This window comes from Amphibalanus amphitrite, unplaced genomic scaffold (assembly GCF_019059575.1).
Source record: "Amphibalanus amphitrite isolate SeventyFive unplaced genomic scaffold, NRLGWU_Aamphi_draft 000083F_arrow, whole genome shotgun sequence".
Taxonomy (NCBI): Eukaryota; Metazoa; Arthropoda; class Thecostraca; order Balanomorpha; family Balanidae; genus Amphibalanus; species Amphibalanus amphitrite.
Window position 1 is genome coordinate 1,139,402 of NW_024881579.1, and position 22,812 is coordinate 1,162,213.

Sequence of the window (22,812 nt, forward strand, 5' to 3'; positions counted from 1 at the left end):
TGTCCCATCGTTGTTCACCGTTCTTTATTGACGTAGGGGAGAGTGGGGCAAAGCGGCCACCCTAACACTTCTCACGATGCCAACGCTTGATTTTTAAACTTGGAAAGATTCTTTCTATACCAATGTGATCCCTATTAAGTTGCCTTTAATTTCAACTGCGTTTTATTTCCAAAGGCGTTCACATATGAAAGATATTGACAAAACTTTAAACCTATGCATATTGGCCACTTTGCCCCATACCCTGGGGCAAAGCGGCCACCGGCGTCTTCTCAAGTCCCGATATGAGAAACAAAATAGTTGCCTCGTGTACGACTAGGGTATTTGATGGTGACAAGGTTAAGCGAGGATGGATGTTTACTTTATCATCTTCCACCTGTAGGTAAACAAAGAAAGGATTTTCATGAAAATAAACATTTAATTGCATTATTTGGTAACTCATGCAACTGAAAAGTGGCAAAGATGAATGCATGACGACACATTTGAATATAAATAATGTTTTTTATCCAGATGGAAGCAACTTATGCCCAATTGGGGGGTGGCCACTTTGCCCCGGCCACTTTGCCCCGCGCATACCGTCCGAGACAAAAATATTCCAGCTTAGCTATTAGTGGGGTAAAAAACATTAAAATTGGTAGAATACATGTACAATACCCATGCAATGCATGGACAAGAACGCTTATAAAAATTCCAAACGGTTATGGAATAACATAACATTTAAAAATTGTAAACATAGTTGGTAACCTGGCAAGAAATGCTTTTCCGTGTTTCACAGAACAATGGTGATGGGCCTGAAACCCCGGTCTGGCTCATTCGAACGACCGTGCAGAGAAGTATAATTGGAAACCATAAATTGGAACTGACGCCAGCTATGAAGGGCTAAAACGATGGGTGGCCGCTTTGCCCCGGGTGGCCGCTTTGCCCCACTCTCCCCTATTTACCCGACCGAACCTGCTTATTGTCAACTGACCTAGCCTGATTGACAGAAGAGGTGTGGATTGATGTGTCAAAGATGTTTTACGTTGCAATGCTGTCCGTTCAAGTAGTTGCATGCATGTTCGATGTTGCATTTATGTAAATACCAGCTGGGTGTCGTGTCCAATAGCGTGACATTGAAGATGACAACTTGGGTAAACAGACAGGTGACTATCAAAAGGAGAATAGTGTATTTTGATCATGTCATCGTCACTGATTGCATTTCAATGCACAAACACTCGAAAAGATAATAAATAGCAACTTAAATAGATAAAACATGAGAATGATATGATACAATGATATGATATGCTCGGCGATTGTGATACGAATAAATAATGCAAGTACAAGCTAACAAGATGACGCAAGGAAGTTGCAATACACTGCAAGCCTTGCAACATTGAATGGACTTTGGCAACGACGCGACATGAACACTCTGGTGGACAAATAGCTCATGGTTGTTCGAAACTGGTTATAGCATCCCATAAATTGATCTCGGAAATTGTTGGAAGACATAAGCTCCGGAACAATGTCTAGCGAAGGTCTAGCGGTGGTGTCCTCGTGAAATGTCCTCAGTCACAGCTAACCTCCAAAAATGCCGTTTAACAGCGAAAAAGGCCGCTACGAACACCACTGCCCCGTCATCACAGTCCCCATACCGCCGGCGGTCGGGAAACAGGCGTGTCCGCCCACTTCAGCAGCGCAATCTGAAAGATTCTACTTTCGAGATCCTGACTCGGTTTATGCTGCGGTGGCCGTGCTGTGACTGGCAGCTGGCGGATGACGGACCGTCATCAGCGCCGCGCCGCACGTCATCGACGTCACCGCGTCGCGCCGAACGTCAGTGCGCCCGGTGGTGTGTGTTCAGCTTGAGCACGTGGTTGGCTACCGTTGACAACTGGTCCGATATCTGTAACAAGGGCACGTGCTCCAATCAGTGGGACATCCCACCGCTTGAGAGTGGTGTCTGCATCTGGCTCGAGAACATTCCTAAAGCGGGATCAGCTTATCGCGAATCTCAGTTGTCTGGCACGGTCAGAACGCGCCTGTGCATGATAAGTCAACGTAGCGCCGCCTATTGGTGGCTACAGTCGGCGGAAGTGCTGACTGAAGTGGCCTCTTCAGAGACAATGTCTTGTCGCTCGTTATCTCTTTGGCGCCCACGGAGGCGGCGCCCGTGATCCATCGATAGCAAACCAAGGATGATGATGAAATTTTGGCAAGTAACTGAACATGATGGATGACGAGTGAACAATTGAAGCACACGATCACCTTCCTTCAGATTATTTCCACCTGTACCGGTTGATGCGACCTGTCCTTGCGTGTCTATATCTCACATGCAAACCCTTGGGCCACGAAGTCACCAGTCAACTCACCGCCTTGTAGAAGAGGCAGGCGGTGCCGTGTTCGTCCTCGCCGCCGGGACAGTCGCGTTTTCCGTCGCACAGGGTGTCGGCGGTGGTACACCTCCAGGCGCCGCTGCTGTCCGGGCTCGGGCAAAAGAACTGCTCCTCGCCGTTGGTCGTCTTACGACATTCTGTGAGCAAGAGAAGGGGTGGCGTCAGGCAAAGCGCTGATGGCGCGTTCGGTAACCGACAGCGGCTGTGTCGAGCTGAGATGACTACAGCTGCTTCTTACGGTTCGAACGGAAATTTCGAAACGGCGCTTTATTTTAATAAGACATGATATTGCAGCGCCACAATGACTGTCACAGCCAGCTCGGCTCCTCACCTCCACTCCGCAGCCAGAACTGGTACTCCTCCCGGCCCAGCCGGAGCCCTCCGCGGCGGCGGCCCTTCTTGCTGCGACGCGGCCGCGAGGTGCGTCCGCTGTACTCGGCAAACTCGGCCGAGTCCACGGCGGGCCTCGGCGGCCGCTCCAGGGGCGAGTCCTCGGTACGGTCCTCCTGGTCGTCCCAGAAAGATTCGGTGCCACTGGAGACCGCTGCTGCGCCGCTGGGGACCGCTGCCGCGCCACTGAGCGTCCCTTCGTCACCAGGCAGCTCCGCGTCACGGGCAGCTCCGCCGGACAGAGCTGCTGCCTCTCTGGAGAGCTGCTGCGCCTCGCCGGCCAGCGTGGCCTCCACGTCTCTGAGCGCCGCCGCCACGGACAGCAGGTGGAGGGGCAGCTGCCGCCGCGGCGCCGCCCGGCCCTGGATCAGATCCACCGACACCGCCATCACAGTCAGCACCGCCAGCGCGCCGGCCGCCCCGCGCACCACCGCCGACCCCATGCTCCCGTGTGTGTCTGCGCCGGTACTGACGGGCCGCGCGCGGCCGCCACCTTTTAGCGGCGTCGGCCAGATCGGCGCCCACCATTTGTCTGACGTCACGTGATGTAATCTCAGGCCGCTCGCACGGGCGTGGGTGTCGGTGTTTGGGTGCCGCAGGGCAGGGGGCAACAGGCGCGGCACCGCGACTCCTGAGACACGGATATGTCACAGATACAGCGAGTGTGCGCGTGGCGGCGCTGCTTTAGAATGGTCATCGTGACGAGAGTATGTCGATGTCGGCAGCTCTGAAGGTTCGAGATGTGGGACAGGTGGAACCCTTGCTGTATTGGTTTGAAACCGCCAAACATTCTATTATAATTGATTTTCCCCGCAATGAAAATGCATCATGTGACATTACTTGTCAGTTGACACTGGACATGAGCATGACAAGAGTTTCTAGACCGAAAATTGCTCTGCAGCTGTTTTTGCCCAAGTGATTTATCGAGAACCAGACGGCCTGACCTTTCGAACGCTGACCTGACCCATGAGTGGTTGCATCAAAACCGCAAAATTTGGTACCGTTCGCTGGTCTCGTGACGGCTAACATGCTCGTTTTTTGTCACCAAGTTCTAGTTCAACCGAAAGCGAAACATCAATGGTAGTGGCCAGTAGGTGTGGTAGGACCAGTAGTAGGTCCAACTCTTTCATTGGACCGGGATGATGATGATGATGATGCAAGATGAGGCTTGCCAAAGTTAGCGCCGCTGCGCTTCCGGCCGTGGTTATGCTGCCGTAAACAGTTCCGTGCGGCTAGAGTGAAATAACTTATGTAATGAATCTAATAAATGTAATAAGAGCTAGTGATACCACTCTTGACAGGGCGTTGCTGGATGCAGCACACTGCATGGAAATAGGCGGTGGAACCGAGGGGGGCACCGTGCCCCCCCTGATTTTGCCATTTTAACATTAGCCCTATGGGCGTTGCATGGAAAGAATGGGACCAAAAGTCGGCAGTGCCCCCCCCCCCCTTAATTAAAGGTGTTCCGCCGCTACTGTACATGGAGAGGAATCAACTATGTAGGTAACTATTGGTAAGGATTTCTGCAATAACAGTTTCAAAAGACTTGAAAGTGTTTCGACAGCTCCCGATTAAAGTAAAGGAATCTGGTGCTTTAAATATTTTAAATGGTATAACTAATATCTTCCCTGCAGTTATATAAAAGCATTTATAGCTGTATTAGCATGTCGCTTGTGATGACTTTCTGACCCAGCCCACATCTAGTCGCTTTGAAACTTTCAGCGATTGAGGAGAGTAACAGTGTGCTATCAAAATGTTTATCTATATCGTAATTTGGATATCTGTGACCTAAGGTCAGGTAAGTTTTGCGACCTCATCATTATAAGTCAATAGGTGAAAACTGAAATGCGCCTTTTTTGGACGAACGTCGTTCTAGATACTCTAAAACATCGGTGTACAGGTAAACATGGCACACTGACTCAGAACATTGCACATGTCACCCCTATTTGTGCCCCTGAGGTCATTTCGGGTCATGAAAGGTTCCCTGCAGTTTTTTGGCAATAACTTTTGATGGAGACACGCTACAGCGATGAAAACACCTTGAATGCGCTCAGGTCGACGATACGGATCGACTGATATATAACATGGCCTTTTTCGATCAGATTCTGATCTTGACCTTGGGTCACATTTTCAAAATGACATGTAAAGGTCAAATTATAGTTTATTTAACTCGTCTCGACGAGAGAAATACGATGCCGTCAAAATAAATGTTGTGCCTTTCATCAGTCAAAAGTTATTACCGAAAAGCATTTTTTCGTAAAACAATTAGGTATATTTCATAGAGTTTTTGCCCTCTTTCTGGAGGCTAAACCGTTGACCCTTCAAATCTGAGGGACATTTTAGCGATAGAGCAGTAAAAGAGCTACTTCGAATGCGCTTGACTATTGGTTCCTGAGTTATGTGCCGGTTTGTCGAAATATGAAATTAGGCAAAATTTGACTCGGTGACCTCTGATGATGACCTTTGGTGACCTGACCTTTGACCTGACCTAAAAAATGAGCAAAGTGTTTTCATTATTGTTAACGTTCTTTCGAATGCCGGTTACCGCGTGTCGCTACGTGGTCCAGGAGCTGAGCTTAACGGGGGGGGGGGCGTTTTCACTCCCCCTCCTCACGCCCACGCCCCCCTCCCAGCACGACATGAAAACTCAGACCACTATGTAGAACGGCGCGGGTTAAATACGAATAGTATGTATTCTGAAAATGTTACGTCAGCGGTCAAAAGCACCCGGCTTGGTGAGTGTTTTGCCGTCTTCCCTAGCTTAAGTGGTTACGAGGGTCACGTGAACTCCAACATGGGACATGGGACATACCATACCATTTGTTGATACACGTAAAACCCAACATGCAGTATGCGCTTACGCAAACGCCACTCACATGTGATATAATTATCAACTAATAATAACTGTGAGCAAATTTAGCAGCTCATGATGTGAATATTGACATCATCGTATTGATATCCAGCTGCGATATCCTGCTTTTCGAGTGTTGCCGGAGTTGAAAACTATGTGGACTTCCCGTGCAGCCACCCCACTCGGGCCGGCTCTCCTCCCCCGCTGTGGTTACCGCACATAGCACGTGCTGAGCTGGGGACGCACTCAGTGGCTCCGTCGGCTCGCAGCCCGCCCATCGTACGAGCTGCCGAGTTTCCCGGCTCTCGAGCACGCGATCCATTGATAAGTGCCGCGTCACGCCGTTGGCTGACGAGTCGTCGAACGACATCGGCTAATCGTGTGTAAGCTCTGGCTGAAGTGGTTGTTGTGATTACGACTTTTGCAGTAAGCCTGGTCAGGTTTGGATACAAATATAGGGACTTAAGAAGTATGCGTGTATTCATTTTGGCGGCTTAGAAATATGGTTGTACAATGCAGTCACACTTTACCGGTTGACGTCATTGAAAATATTGCGAATATTACGTTATGCAAAGGCATCCTGATTCGCTGCAGAAGTTCGGTTAGGAAAGCATTGGATGGGCTCAGAATTCTGAAGGAAAAATTGTCAACTAAGCATCTCGGGATTGGGTCTGCGCCGCCATGGTTGATATACTAGTTGATATACTGCGTTGGTTGATATACTACATAGGCGCCTGAATATAGACCGCGCCGCAATGCACACGCCTGAAGGCAGACTGTGCCGCAATGCAGACGCCTGAAGGTAGCCTGTGCCGTAATGCACTACTGGTTCAATGACAGAATGCGCCGCATTATGCACACGCCTGAAGGTAGACTGTGCCGCACTACACACGCTTGAAGATAGACTGTGCCGCAATGCACTATTTTTATAGGGTGCACCGGCACCGCAATGCAGAGGCCGGAAGGTAGACTGCGCCGCAATACACAGGCCTGAGGGTGGACTGTGCCGCAATACACATGCACGAATGTAGACTGCGCCGCACTACACACGCCTGAATGTAGTCTGCGCCGCAATGCACACGCCTGAAGGCAGACTGTGCCGCAATGCACTATTGGTTGATAGACTGCGCCGCTTTATACAAACGCCTGAAGCCCTGAAGGTAGACCGCGCCGCATTATACCTACTTGAGGTGGCAAAATGTGGACCTGAGGACCCGGTCCAAAGAACCAGTCTGGACCCATATGGGTCCAGACCGGATCCTGGAAATTTTCTGACGGGTCCAACCGGGTCCTACCATACATCATGCAAACTACAAATGATTGCAAAATATGAAGTGAATGGAAAGAAAACATTTGGTCAAGTTTGTGTCTTTGCACACTGTACCTCGGGAGTATTTCCAGGGGGGAAAAGGCTGTTTTACATAATGCAATTAATGCTACCTACGAATAGGTTATATTAATTGACTTTTGGGGAACGGGTCCAACTGGTTCCGATTCCAGCTTGGGCCGGGTCTGACTGGTTCCAAAAATATCCAGTCGGGTCTGGTTCGAGTCTGGTTCCCGAAATTTTCACCTTTTGCCACCTCTAATACCTACACACGTCTGAATGTAGACTGCGTCGCACTAAACACGCCTGAAAGTAGGCTGCGCCGCACTACACACGCCTGAAAGTAGACGTGCCGCAATATACGCGCCTGAAGGCAGACTGTGCCGCAATGCACTATTGGTTGAAAGGCTACGCCGCACTGCACATGCCTGATGAACGTATGTATAAGACTGCGACGCAATGCACACGCCTGAAGGTAGACTGCGCCGCACTACACACGCTTGAGGGTTGACTGTGCTGCACTAAACACACGCCTGAAAGTAGACTGCGCCGCACTACACACGCCTGAAAGTAGGCTGTGCCGCAATACACACCCCTGGGAGATAAACTGCGCCGCACAACACCACTGATAGATAGACTGTGCCGCACAACACTACTGAAAGGTAGACTGTACCGCACGCAGTTCTCAAGCGACGCACAGTACTGTCATATTAGAAAGGCATCAGGCAATTCCTTGTGGTATCATCAACGCCAGGTGTATGTAGCTAGACATGACCTTACACTTTCCGTATCCTTCGACCTTCACGGTTTTCCAAATGATCCCTCCTTTACTTTGCTCAACATCATTGACGAAACAGACTGCCGTCTTAGCCATCAGCCTTACCTACAGTGAGTACAGTTCAGTAGGTACTGTACTGTACATACAGTAGGTACGTACACTGTACCTACAGTACATACCTACAGTACCTGTAGGTACTGCTATGCACACCTATCCGTGCTTCTATCCTCAAGATACTGAAATCCTTCTCCTCCACGCCGCAACCCCCTCCGGGCTGGACAGGCAACTTTATCTCATGCGGGCTGCTCCCTTGGAGCGGCACCGCTGCTCCTGAGGGAGCGCACCCCGTAGCCGGGTGCAGTGAGTGCCTTGGGGCTGGGTGGCCTGTCCTCTAGACAGGCTCAGCCCCGGCGACTCACTAGGGTGCCTGCCCAGACCAATGTCTCCCCCTAATTCCTATCATCCTTCCGGCTCTGCAATGGTCTTGTCGACCGAAAGGGCCTAACCCAACAAAACAAAACAAACAAAACAAGTACTGCTATGCAGCGAATATTCGAGCCTCCGTAGACCGATCTGGATCAGGGACGCAGTTGGTGAGCTTGGCCTGTCGGCGTAATCCTCCGTGATTTATCCCTCGCATGTGTAGGGGGGGGGGGTCGGATGGACCCCCCCCCCATGGTTTTTCGCGAATAACTCGCGTAAAAAGCGGCTGATCGCGACGAAACTTTCAGTACCCTCACATTGATCAATTTTACACCTACCCTGAAAATTTCATGACCCTGACCCCAATGACCTTTGACCTGTGACCTCTTTTCCGAGACCATGTTTGGCCGGAATCGCGATTCCGCGTATGTCGGCTCGCATTAGCCGCGCGTTTGCAAGCTTTTCGTGGTTTCAAACGTTCAAACATGTGATTTGATGTTGCTCCCATACATTAGGGTGGGTGTCAAGGTCACCTGAAGGTCAGGTCAGGTCATTGACCTTTGGTGACCTCGGTTCACTTTTTCGAGTTTTACATGTTTCTAGGCTAGTTTTTGGAGCTGAATTCGAATTTAGCAACCATTTAAACATTTATGAAGTAGTTTTGGTGACTTCGTAACATGTTACGAAGCTGTCAGAGGCGGTTGACACGTAATACGAATAACTGTCACGACGCCTACTGGTTGACCTGACCTGACCTGACCCGACCTGGTCTAAATGCTTAAAGACATCATCTGTGATCAAAACTAACACGATATTCGTGATCAGCACCCCGAAAAACCCCTTAGCAGCCACACTTTACGACTTTCTAACAGGTCCCGATTTTCCCGACCTTGGGTCATTGACCTGACCTGGAAGGTCAACCAATGACCTAGGACCTTAAAATTTGGTATCATCGGCTTCCTCTCGTCACGGGCAACACGCTCGTTTTTTCCGCGAGGCTCTAGCTTGATCAGGGGCCAAACGGCAAGGGAGGGGTCCAACCGACCCCCCCCCCCCCCCACACACATTAGAAGCTGGCAAACGCCGCACACATGCGAGGGATTTATAATTCGAGCGTGCAGCCGCTTTGTTCCGTAATTCAGAGGTCTGACAAGTATACAAGCGAACATCTTATTATAATCTAAAAAGTAACAATGAATATTCATATTAGATAAGCAAGGCCCAATCTTACCAATGCTGTGAGCGGATTTGGCAGCACTGGCCGAAGTTACCGGCAATGATATAAAATGTGCTCTTTTATTTACGTCGGCCTTATCTCGCCGAATGTGTTTAATGGCGTCAATGTTCATGAATGTTGCCTCATGCCTGAATGAATGAATGAATGTTCAATAATTTTGAACGCTACCAAAGTCCAAATGCCGTGAATGCACATCCACGGCCATTGGTAAGATTGGGCCATAGTTCCATCGTCCCATACCTGTCCCCATGTCCGCAGCCTGTGATTGCGAGCTCACCGTGGGACGCGTGTCATGGTTCTCGGCGATGCGATCACCTCCGCGACCCGCGGTCACTTCCGCCGTCCCATTCCGAGACAATGACGTAGAGGGAGGGAGAAGGCCGGGTGGCGTCTGCACGAGACTGGACTATTAGCACATCCCCAGGAACCCGGCAGTGCGGTAACTCTGACCCTCTCAGCAGCGGCCTGCGGCGTGCCGCCCCAGCGATAAAGTGTGCAGTCAGCGTTTGTTCGCCGATTGTTGGGCGGCGTCGGAGGTGTCGCGGGCGCCGCGCCGACCGCCGCCGACTGACGAAAAACAAACAATGACACGCCCCTCTGAGAATCGGTGACGTCATCAAAACGTCACACCGGCATGCCGTCCTGTCCGTGCGTGTTCCGGTGGGAACGTTTAAAATTCGTCGCTCTCTGTGAATGAAGAGCATGCCTTTGATCTTCCTACGCATAGAATGTGCGTGTAAACAGGCGTCGCTGAGAAGCCATAACGCACGACTAGAGTACATAGGTGCAGGGCCAGATCGAGGAGACATGCCGATAGCGATTAGGCACAATAGGCCCGTACCTTGTTCCATCTTCAGCTGAAGGGTCTGTAGGATGGGTCAGTGTCCAGTGACTCATACCATTGTCACTGTGACGTAAATTAGGTGAGCTAGTGCAGCACTCAGCAATAAAAAATATTGTTGTCAAGATCCTTTGCACTAATATTGTTTTGCAAAGTTGTTTACCTACCTGCTATTTTTAGCTCACGTTGCCCGCTCCACGCTCCTCGGAGCCAGTCTTGGAGCCACATTCTTGTCGCCCGCATTTCTTGGAGCAAGTGACTGTTCGGAAAGAGACGTTTTAAGCATCTCCACCTAGGAGAAAATAAGGGGAAAGCCGCCCACTGGTAGGTAATAGGGATACCGCCCAATGCCCAGTGCTCACTGCTCATCCTCATAAATCGTTCTAGACCGTTGGATTAAAAATCCCTATCATTTGATAAAAATTTCAGTGCGGTCGTTCAGCCAAAGTAAAGCTAAGAGTTGAACATTTATCTGTTTGTGAGGTAAGGTCACTTGACGTGACCCATGGTGACCCGAACTTCGATGACCCGGGGCGTAATTAATGTTAACAAATGTATGATTAGATGTGCCCGAAACGACGGCACTGATTGGAGAGCGCTGAAACTGAAGGCAAAAGAGCAATGGGGGGAGGGATGTGGGGTTAATAAGGTTTTCTCTCGCCATGGGGCGCTGTTCAAAAAGAGCTAGGCACCGTTACTATGATATACCGGCAAATGAATGTCGGAAATGATTTGTCGACGCCAAAAGCGCATGCAGAGAATGAAATTTCCTTCAAAGTCGAAACATAAATCGCTCCTTTATATGAGAATCTTCCTCTCCAGAAGGCTAAGAACATATCATACCATTTCTCACCGGCACATGCCAGGTGATGCCACATGGCACGACATAGCACAATAAACCTACTGTTCCGAACTGAGACTGGTCTGAGCATGTGACTCGGACTATTTTAGTCCACGCCAGCCTGATCTGCTTGCACACACTATCAAAATACACAGTACGAGACCGGCAGGCAGATACAAAACAGCAAACAGCAAAGGGCGCACTCGTACGGAACAGGCGGGCCAAATTAAATTTATATTGTGAGTAAACTAAGTGATGTCTATGACTCTATAGTGGTAGTTATTCCCTCGTTATATCGTTAACTACTTTAAGTCGAAGCTATTTCAATTGGAACACTAAAAGCAATAACACTGCTTACGATGCTTTCATAATCATAACATATCCGCTCATGTGCGATAGACATGGGATACAGCACAATGGCCTGCGGTCATTCATCAGGTCATGTCAGGTCACGAAAGGTCACCAGCAGTTTTTGACAATAACTTTTGATGGAGACAGTGACACGGTAAAGCGATTACAACACCAGAAATGTACTTAGCTCAACAATATGGATCGTTTGATGTGCAGCATGCCGTTGTCGGTCAGATCATAGCCTTCGGAGTTGGCCTTAAATTTTTAAGTTGACAAAGGTCAATTCAAAGTTCATTTGACGGGTTTCATCAAAAGTAAAAAAAAAACGATGTTGGTACGAATGTCATACATTAAATAAGTAGTCCATGCGTGAATAGTACTGAGTATTTCAGCAAAATCCGTCTATTTTGGAGGTCTTCGCCGTCCCAGGAGCGAATATAAATCGTTGACAATCTGAGGACATGTTATCAAAAGAGCTTTGAAAGAGCAATCGAATGCATTTTCCTCGACACCGTGGCTCTTTTGGTTCGCGAGTTTATGCGATTTGTGAAAAATGTCAATCGGGAAGATTTGACGTTTTTATATTTTTTATAACCTCCTGTGATCCCAGCGTTGGCCATAGCGAAAGGTATCGATTGCATTTCATATCTTTTTAGCTCAATAATCGGGCTTGGCCCAACACGCCCCCTCGGGCCTCACCCAACACTGCGAGACTGGCCGAGAACACCGCCCGGCGCGGGTCAATCAAGGTGGGTTCATTGGTCACTGCATGTTAACAATCTTCAGTTATTGATGGCATTGCAAAGATATCTAAGCCTCGTCGTGTCCCCTTTTCAAACGCTTCCGTCGTTTAGTGACACGACCCGAATTACCGGTGTCACGTCCACCCCGTGATGAAAGGTCGCGTTCGTTAAAATCCAGAGGGGACATTTTCAACGCATACATCTCCTGCCAAGGAGAGATAGCTTAAGTCAAATGCTGCCGTAGAACAGACAAAGACACGAGAGGTGGGTCAATTCATTTTCAGTCCCAGGTCAAAAGTCAACGGATAGCAGGGCAAACAGCATTCAAACATGAAACATAATTCAATGAGATCTAAAATACGTGTCACATTTTTAGCGATTCGAGAAACAGAACCGTTTAGAACTTAGAACAGACATAAACGACGCAAGAAAACTACAAATTTAAAATGAGCCGCTTTAAGATGAGCTTGAGCCAACGTTGATTCACGTCGTCAGCGGCACGTAGTGTCGACACTAGCGCAGCCTGGTGGCGACGGTTGTAAACTGTAGCTGACGAGACCCGAAACTGCCGTCGACGCCACCTAGCGGCCGAAGTGGAGCTTCAGATTGGCCTCAGTAGGAACTGTCTACGCTGTGTCCTCGCAGCAGCGACGGTGTCCCAGAGACAGACGGCTCCTGGGCGATGTCAATGATCCACCGAGGGTTCAGCTCCGATCCCGCCCCCTCAGAGCCCCGGCGGACAGAGATGGTGAGGGCCAGGCCGGTCCGCCCGCCCTCCGTCAGCCCCAGAGGCAGCGGCAGTGTGCTGTCTGACCCGGTCGGCGGCCAGGAGAGCGCTCGGTCCGGGGCGGGCGGTCCCACTGGAGGCAGACGGAGCCAGCCGGGCGGCATCTCGGCGCACCAGCCGCCGCTCCAGGTGGCAGAGGTCACGTGGCGCGCGACCTGGGTCAGGTCGGACGGCAGTGAGCGCCGCCAGTCGCCGTCCCGTCGCTGGTAGATGACCGTCCGGCCCCCGGACCACAATAAATCTTGTCGAGTGGGAGAGGGCCATCCTGGCTGTGGACGGTCGCCGATACCAGCCGGAGAGCTGCTAGGACGACCGTCGGAGTCAGACCCCGTGCTGGGGTCGGGGTCGTGATGAGTCGCAGAGTCATCACTCGATCGGCACTCAGAGGTCACACACAGCCGGGAGAGGTCAGCACTGACCCGCGACACGTAGCACGCTGGCCGGTTATCCGCCGGGGTCGCAGGCTGAAGCGCCCGCTCGTGACCACCGTCCCACCCCGCACCACACTCCATACCACGCGACGCGACCAGTCCGGCTGCCGAGCCGACGGCCTGATCAGTAACTGTCCCAGACCGGTGACCCCCGCCGACCTGTCACCGGTCACGTGACCCGACCGGGGTCAGCTCGGCCAGTCAGAGGTCAGATGATAGCTGACTCCTCCCAGTGCTTGTGGCTGGCGGTCTATGCATTCCATCACACACGGACAGTGGACACAGGACACGGTGTTCGCGCAGGACGGGCGGCTCATCACTCAATGGACGCCAGGATAATCACCGGGCACTGGTCACTGTGAGCAGCACCAGTGAGCACTGAGCAGCAGTGAACATGTTTAACAAGTATAGGGCCCGAACAAGACGCTCCCAAATTGATACTTTTCAGTAGCAGACACCGGCCATCAGCATTGCCATGCCCGATGTGACGCATGTTAGTTTCTGCACAGACTAAATCGTCAAACGTCATAAAGTCGGTCGATTCGAAAAGCTGAATCCCACTCGCAACTCCACATGTAATCCACCAGGGAGTGGAGTTCAGACTTCTCAGTGAACATTGTTACTTCCTTGATGCAACTGGTGGCCCACCCAGTCTTGCAACAGGTTTACAAGCGACATGGACAACGGCGTTTCAACGGCATGGACATATTTGTCCGCCCCTTCAGATATCCCACAAACGCTACAAGATTGACGCTACTCGTTTATTTCACCAATGCTCTCTCTCCGGCCAGCAGCTGATCACGCCTGGTTCCAAATCATTGACAACAGGAAATAAATATATAAACATCAGCTTAAAGCTTGCCTAACAAAGAAGACTTTTGGACATCTGAGGAAAAACACGACAGTAGACAGAAAACTTCGCACAAAAATTGATCTAAAAATCAGTGAAAACATCCCGGTTAAAACGGCTGTCTGTGGAAAACGGTGGCCGAAATCATCACATGCTATCCACTTCAGCCTCGCCTCATAATACGCACACCACCAATCCGCTCAGGGCCTCATTCTGCTCACCTCCCGTTAGAAATCATCCAGCACGACGCCCACGCCGAGACCTCTATGTAAAAATGCAGACCCAAATAGTCACCGGGACACGCCTAGGTAACAGTAACAACAGTGCATCAGTTGTTTTTAATCTATCACGTTGCCGACGCCGGCATGATGTGCTCTATACTGGAGACGCGGCGCGTACACCGACCCGCCTCGCCTCTGTGACGGCAGTGGACTGAATTTGTACCCTTCAGGTTTTGTTAACTTAATGAGGATCACTTTGCGCGTGACTGCAAACGGGCCGAGGCAATGGCGCACGATCTATGCAACGGAGCATGCGAAGCCAAACGATTCCATGCACAAACTGCGGGCCACAAAACCATGTGTCGCCGATGGCGCGGTACGAGCAGCAAGCCGTCCGCAAACTTAAAAACCGACCCAATATCAGTTCGGTGCGCGCGCGCGCGAGGGGAGCACCGTCGGAATAATGCCACCGGATCACAAATCACTGGTGTGGCACCACTGAGCACCGCGGCACCAAAACGGCACCACACAACGCACCGACGCCCAAAACCGCGCCGCGTCACATGCACACCATCGCGCCCACTCATACGGTCACTTCCCAGTCCCCGCACACACACACACACACACGCACACAAACAGCGCGACATCGGCGGCAGCAGCTAAAACACACACCACGATCGATCTAAAATGACTGGGGAGCTTGGCAAGCCGCGGTCGCGACGGGGCGCCGGCCCACGGACGGCTCCGGCGGAGACACCGGGGCGGCCCACCACTCCGGGAGACCAGTCTTTAAAAACGCAGCGGTACCTAGCGGCAGCGGCAGCACACGGCAACTTGCCGGGCGAGCGCCCCTCCCCTCCCGAAGCAGTCCCTAGCGCGGCGGGGTGGGCGGCATCAAAACGAAAAGTCGAACAGCTCGCAGGCGCCCTCGGAGAGGTCCAGGCCGAAGCTGTAGTCGGACTCTGACGGCAGCGGCTCCAGCGGGAGGAACGCCTCGCCCGAAATGGACGGCTCCAAATCGCCCGTGCCTGCAAACACGTTAGGGAAGAGTCAGCGGCGAGCGGTGTCACTGGGAACCGCGGTGCAGACACACTAGCACAGCGCACTTATCGGCAGTCCATGAGACGGCCGTTATTGCGACGACGGGAAAAAACATTTCAAAACCACAAGTTATGGTTGTCGCCTAACAATAAGAGCGATGAATCTCAGAAAATATGTCGCAGCTTTAGTAACACTAGAACGCGAGATTCAATAGTAAGTCTTCGACGTCTCGCCAGATCTTGCGCTCAGCGATGACAGCATGCGGCCCGCGGCAGCAATTTCGTCACTACTTCGCTGAATCCCGTGGTGCTATGGCTCAAGACCGCACAGCACCGCGACATCCAGCGAAGCAGTCACGACAGGCGGGTGGGCCCCCGGCGGACTCTACACAATTCTCCGACGGAGCCACATCTATTTGACACACTTGGCACACAGCGGATTGTCGGAGGCTAAAATTAAAACAACCACACAACCACCGCACAACCCATCTATTTAACACAATCACCGTGAGGTAGCCTATCACCGGAGACTGAGGCGTCTCGCTGTGTCCCGACACCGGCCGCGTGAAACAAATCCTGTGATATGTCTGGTAACAGCAGATCACAAGGAGAGTTTCAGGCGGCACGCGCCGGTCGAGGAGGCGTCGCGGGGGCCGGCGGTGTCCGTCCGTCCGCCCACACAGTACTACCTCTGTGATATGACCTCAGAGCAGCACATCACAAAGGTAGAACCGTGAGGGAGAACGGACCAATGGCCGAGGTGGCGAGTACCTGCATCAACCGCGGTAAACGATCAACACCGGTGTGGCTAGATGTGTGCAACAGATAGCAACGTAAAACGAACAGCCGCGTTCTCCTAATGTCAACAGACAGCGTAAAGATGAAAATGAGAAAGCACAACACTGATCGCATTGTGAAAAGGCAAAAAAAAAAACGCGAGATGACGTCAAATGATCCGCACTACCCTTTACGGACCTAGCGCCGACCCTCCCCGCAACCAAACAACCATCCCCGAACCCTCGCGGTTCCTCAGGGTCACAGGTCCGGCGCCGGCGGGTGGATACTGACCGAGGAAGGGCGGCCGGTCGGCGTCCACCAGCGGGTACTCGGCCTTGAGCGGCGACTGGTCCGGCAGCGAGCAGAAGCTGGTGGACAGCATCATCGAGTCGTCGGCGTGCGAGGTGGACGCCGACTCGTCCTGGCACAGGAACAGCTGGATCTCGTCCGTCTCCGAGTGCAGGTGGATCTGGTACACGCCCTCCTGCCGGCGGACAGAGGCGGACGGTCAGACGGACGGTCAAACAGCCCGACAGACAGTAACCGGCGAGGTGCTGGAAACAATGATAAATAGCTTCAAACGCTACAAAAGCACACACCCAAGTAGCCAACCGACGATGGGTTGGCGTCAAGAACAAATGATTATGAAAGCATATCCGCATATAGTCCAATCAAAATGACGCGAACCACACCCTAGCCACAAAGCAGATGCCGGTCTATAAGTTAAAACTACGTCAGTATTCTGGTGAAACCTAGCGAGCGGCGGCTGTGCCACGCACCTCGGCCGGGTCGGGGACGCGCAGCTTGGTCTCCGGCGGCGCCTTGATGGCCACCACCGTGTCGTTTTTGAACTGGGGGATGCTGCGCAGGTCCTGGTAGCGGATGTACGCCTCGCGCCGGTCGTCGTTGAGCTGGCGCAGCTGCACGCCGGCCTGCTCGATGAGCCGGTCGAGGCGGCGCTCCTCGTGCTCCAGACTGCGCAGCTGGGAGTCGTCCGGCAGCGCGGCGGCCGGCGCCGGCGCACGCAGCTCGTCCAGGTCGGAAGAGGCGGCCGTCACGCGGATCTTGTTCTTGGACTCCTTCTCGATGAGACCGATGCCCTCCAGCACGTTGGTGATGTCATACAAGCGACGTTTCTGTACGGCGGAAGTAAGTGATGAATAAAATATATAGACGTCATTACGTGATTTGTCTCGATTCGATAACTTCATGAGATGCACACACCCGCCCTACCCGCCGATAGATTACATTGGGATTAATCACAACGAGTATCGACTATTTCCAAACAGTGTCAATCATACCTGCACTTGCAGGACGATGGTGGCATGGTTGAGATCCACCACCCCGTCCTCTGCGCTGCGCAGAATCTGGAAGAACTTCTTGGTGAGAAGGCCGAGGGAAGTGTCGTAGCGCGACTTTGAAGACGGAGAGAAACAGGGAGCTGGAACTGAACAGCAGAGAACGCTGCTATTAGACAATGGCTCAGCAAGGGCGCAGATAGTCGGTCAATAGACAAGTTTGAAAACATACTGAGTGTAGTTTGGTCACACCATCAAAGCGAATCTAAGATCATTAAACCAAATCTAAGAAGCTCAGGACAAATGCACTGACAACCGGGAAGACAAAAAGTAATTGGAATGAATCACTATTGCGACAAACAGGTCAGACTTATTCACTACTGCAACTTGATTTATAAATTTGTTACAGAATTGATGGCATATTCAAACTGGTCTTGCAAGTCACAGGATTGCAACTGTTCTTTCAAAGGATCGGATGGCAAATCTGTATGGCGCTTCTATTCCACAGCTGTGCGATTTCAATCCCCAATGATTGACTAGCGTCGCACTATAATTCGAAAGCCACGCTGGAAAGCATATAAATAGCTGAGACGTTCAATCGCTGAACAAGCCCCAAAACCCTACCGTAACTTCGTTCGCCGCTAAGAGGCAAACCGTCTTCAAAAGTAACACGCTCACGTGTTCATATAACAATGAAAGGGGACACCATCACACAAATAAACTTTCAGTGAAACAGCCAATGGATGAACCACGGTTCAAGAGCCTGAACAATTCATGTTCAATTTTGTGAGACGTTGGTAAAATAAACCCCACAAACTTGGCACTCCTGTCAAAGTTATAGCAATAAATTTGCTTACAGGTAATTCAGTTTCAATGCCTATATCAGGCTATATTGATTACCTAATTCCATAATGGTGAGGACAGCATTGAGAGAACAAGTAAAATTCATATCATAAACTATGCCCACTCACCAACTTTTGATGGACTTGGAGATGGATACTCCTCAGAGTACGTTCGCACCCGGTGCTTTGGTGTCTTGCTGGGTGTTTTAAATATATGCTCTGATTGGGGCAAGTCTAGATTCAACCTCCGTTTTACAGCCTGCAATAAAAATGCATTGTCCTTAGCAATTGAGAATGCTATTTAACCATTTCATGACAAGTAACACAAGCTCAAGCTAACAAGGGTCAAACTGAGTTGTTCATAACTTGTTTAAGCACATTGCAAATTATGGGAGCCTTAGTTTAGTTTAACTTATGAGAAACTGATCATCGAGTTGAGCAGCACATCTATCATACCTAGCCAGCACAACATGCTACATGATACTGCTGCATAATAAATAACTCTGAAGAACCCACCTTAGGATTTGTGATGAATGTCTGTGGCTGATGAACAGGCGTGGAGTGGGTCATGGTATACTGGTGATCCTCAAAATCTGATGGCTCATCAACAAATTCAATATCAATGAAATCAAGGTCCATTTCTTTGGCTTCATCATGATGTGCTATCTCAGGCGCAAATCCAGATGTGCTGGCCATCAGGGGGCTGAAATAAAAGTACACACAGTGAGAAACAATTCTGGATTAAGTGGTACCCATTGCCAGCCCCTTGAGTTGGTTGAAACCTGAATTATGTTCATTACCTACTACGATGGATAAAAATAGCATTTTGTTTAGATTGAATACCATTAATTTCGGTGAGAATGAAAAAATGACAGGAATAACTCAAAGCATCCCAAACAAGCAAATAGGTATTTTAAAGGGACCCTCCCACCTTCAAAAAAGTTAATGAATTGGCATGAAAGTGATGTCGCTCAGTTCAGAGAGAGCAAAAACGAATATCTACCAAATTTCATCGAAAAATATTCACCGATTTTCAAGATATTAGACTTTTACTTTTGTTTACTTTTTGGGATCTCCGCTGTTCCTAGCGACTTTATTTGAAAGTGCGGCATTTGTTGCGCGCAAAGCAGCATATACCACCGCGTGCTACCAAACGTTTTAGTAAAAGATTTAAAATCGTTAGATCTCCGCTGACGTCACAAATTCTAAGGGGGCATACCAATGCATTAGCCCCTTAGAATCCGAAAACTGCAAGTTTGAAATTCGATATCTCCGAATTAAAGCATTTTTCGATGTTGTGAGTGCCCAAACCGGTATTTTCAGGCCATGGCCACCAATTTGGCTATCTCAACTCAAATCTAATGTTAAGGTGGGAGGGTCCCTTTAATATGGATGAATGTTTTTCCCCAAATAGGTAATGCAAAATCAATTATTAATTGTAATGTTCAATGCATCATTTAAATCATCTTACTTACAAAGCTGCATTGGAACTGCAACATGGTAACTGCTGTTCTCCAAAGCAATGCTAAAAATACTTTGTTAACTACATTATCTCTTGCCAGAGTGCCAATTTTGTCATTTCAAATTGATTTGAAAACTGCTATTCCATTGAATGTTGAAGCTAAAATGAAAAAAAAAATCAGTGGACAGTGGGTAGGTGTTAATTTGCATCACTTAATATTTGATCAATTTCACTTGACTTTAGATAAAAAGCAGAAAAAATTTTGGTAGTAGGTACCTACCAAAAATCAATTCCTTACTAATGGTCAGCAAGCTTCCTTCAAAGTGCATCTGCAGATGTTTAGTGGGTGTGTGTTTAGGTTGGGTTGGGTAAGACTTGGTAAGGCAAATGATGGTTGAGCTTCCATATGTTTATAGAGGCTACTAGATTGCAAATCTCAAGTAATTTGATACCTTTGTGTAGGTATATTTATAATTCCATGCAGCATTTCTCTGATAATGCCACATTGTTATATTAACTGGAAAATAAAATGCAACAGCACTTCAATTAAACCTAACCTAACCAGTAACCTTGTCTTACCAACTAACCTAACCTGATCTTTTGCTTTGCAGTGAGTAGGTTGGGCAGGGCACAAGCAAGACTGGGTTAAGTTGACTTACTGCTGCTGAGTAGAATACTGCTAGCTATAATAAAATAAGGTTACATTTTAGTTTCAGTGCTTCAACTGTTAAATGTTCAAGATACTTGACACTATCATTTTGTTATTTCTGAAACATCTGGAAAGTAATACCAGTTGGTTTATTATTGGTGTGCCCCTGCCCCCTGGTGCCACTTGCACCTTTGCAGCAACAACTAAAAACAAAACTTAACTTCACTGGAACTGAGGTGCTAAAGTGAGGTGTGCAAGGCTGGGGTTAGCTATAAAGTATGTCTAGTAAGGACACTGAGAAAGTTATGGTTGATGGAAAATATTCCAGTAAGGTAGGTACTTCTCCCAATGTCATCTTCCAGTAAAGTACCTCTATAGGTGATATACATTATGAAGGTGCTTAGTAGCTGGTGTCTGAAATGCACAAAGCTATGTGAGACCACTGAAGATAATAAGTTTTGGTTATTTTGTTTTGTAATTTTAACTTTTGATATCCTGAATCCAAATATGATACCTACATGTGGAACACAAGAAAAAAATATACAAACCTGACCTTACCTTATCTACTAGCCCACAGCCTAAAACCTACAACCTAACACAACCTAAAACCTAAAAACCTACAACCTTCCACCTACAATTTGTTTTTGTATTTCTGTATCAACTGCGCCACAATTGTAGATCAGACCTTTTCTGAACAAATGCCTGCTGGTTAATGAAGTTAGTTTAGGTCAATTTTAACTGTTTTTTTCAACCTTACAGATTTTACATTACAATTTTTAGATGCTTTGGTTTACCATTTGCTGTGAATCAAACATTTGCAGCACGTTTAATAAAATAAAACCTATTAACCTATTACCTAACCAGCTGCCTACTATCCATAATAGGTGTCTTCTGTATAGTTTTGTAAGGCTGGCACTCCCTTGTGTATGGGGTTCTTAAATTCCTCTTCTGACTCTCCTATCTCTATCCTACTGGACATTGTTGGAACCCAACCAGGTAAGTGAACCAGGTAAGTAAGTATTTAAGAATACCTCCTTCACACCTACATGACAAAACCTACCTACCTACCTCACACCATACTACACCTAACACTAGGCAATGTAGGTATCTTACTGGAAAACTACAAGTTCATGCTACCTAAATAGCTTTGGGTGCACTATGAAGAACATGACAATTTCTCGACCTTCCATGCCATTTGCATTACGCACATAAAGTTAATACTGCACTTCAAAATGCAAATTTGACCTGTTGGACAAAGAAAGTGTCATAAATCACATGCAATCAAAAAATCTTATACATTATGCATGAAGGAAGATCAATTTGAAATCAAACAACACATTAACGATTTAGATATTATCGCGCCAATATCGCCACAACAGACCAAAGCCAGCTGTCTCAGCACAATCAATTACCAGGCATTGATTGGTGAGCAGGCAATAATCTCGAGCGAAAATCAAACACTGACCTACAAAGCTATTAATTCAAAAGACGAACCGAAAGAAAAATGATGATCCACGGCGGCGTCGGCGTCGCGGCCGCGGCGTGACAGTCGGCTCCAAGGATTACTTCAACTTCAGCTTCTCGTAAAACGGCATTCGGCCAATAGATATTTACCAAATAAAATGTTTACTAATGTTTCTTTATATCAATAAATGGCAAATAAAAAGTGCTACGCCGGTCAGCATCAAATCCTCGACGATAATCACGAACACCCGACGCCGCGGCCAAGAGACGCTCGCTTTCTTCCGTTGTAAACAATAAATGGCGCGAAATCAAACGACGAGAACATGGCGGAGGCGATGGCGGTCCCAAACCGCGCATCCTCAAAAGAAAGGCGTCCTGAATTACAGGTTAGGCAGAACTATCATTGAAAATGCATAAAAATCAATATAAAATGTTATGTTTCTTCGTATTTTAGCAAAGATTACTGCTATTTTGATGATTAATTTTTAGTAACTTACAGCAAAGCTTACGATGCGCGGAGGACGGAAGTGCTATTGTTCCTTTTGGCGGGAATATTGATGAAGGAAAATGAAGGAAAACTGATGGTGGTGCAGAAATATTTGTGTGCATGGCAGTTAGGTAATCTTGGCAGTTAGCACCTAAGATACAAACGATAGAGAAATAATCATAACATTTTCATTCATTTTTGTCCTTGTTCGAACAAATCCACAATATGCATGACCCTATGCATGACCCCAAGGCCCTATATAGATTCAAACAACGTTAGGTTAACTGCATTCTTTTGAAACTTGAATAGTTTAAAACGTTTGTTAAGAATTTAATGAATATTTCTATTTTTTC

The 22,812-nt window shown here is 48.8% G+C and overlaps 2 protein-coding genes across 7 annotated transcripts; both read right to left on the reverse strand.

Moving 5' to 3' along the window:
- Positions 1–1,144: 1,144 nt before the first annotated feature.
- Positions 1,145–3,274, reverse strand: LOC122379731. Its single transcript, XM_043362136.1, has 3 exons — positions 2,701–3,274; positions 2,346–2,506; positions 1,145–1,879 (listed from the first exon to the last, which is right to left on the reverse strand). Exons 1-3 carry the CDS (start codon positions 3,200–3,202, stop codon positions 1,811–1,813), a joined length of 732 nt encoding a protein of 243 aa, XP_043218071.1. The 5' UTR covers positions 3,203–3,274; the 3' UTR covers positions 1,145–1,810.
- Positions 3,275–12,409: 9,135 nt separating this feature from the next.
- LOC122379749 (transcription factor E2F6-like) lies at positions 12,410–22,535 on the reverse strand. Of its 6 annotated transcripts, none has more exons than XM_043362168.1 (7): positions 22,003–22,535; positions 18,914–19,100; positions 18,527–18,656; positions 17,559–17,704; positions 17,037–17,393; positions 16,549–16,741; positions 12,410–15,468 (listed from the first exon to the last, which is right to left on the reverse strand). In XM_043362168.1, the coding sequence occupies exons 2-7, from the start codon at positions 19,091–19,093 to the stop codon at positions 15,335–15,337; spliced, it is 1,140 nt and encodes a 379-aa protein (XP_043218103.1). In that variant the 5' UTR covers positions 19,094–19,100; positions 22,003–22,535; the 3' UTR covers positions 12,410–15,334. The 6 variants fall into 6 exon arrangements, with proteins under 6 accessions (XP_043218103.1, XP_043218100.1, XP_043218099.1 ...); XM_043362165.1 differs by having other exon boundaries at positions 22,219–22,276; XM_043362164.1 differs by having other exon boundaries at positions 21,921–22,275.
- Positions 22,536–22,812: the final 277 nt, after the last annotated feature.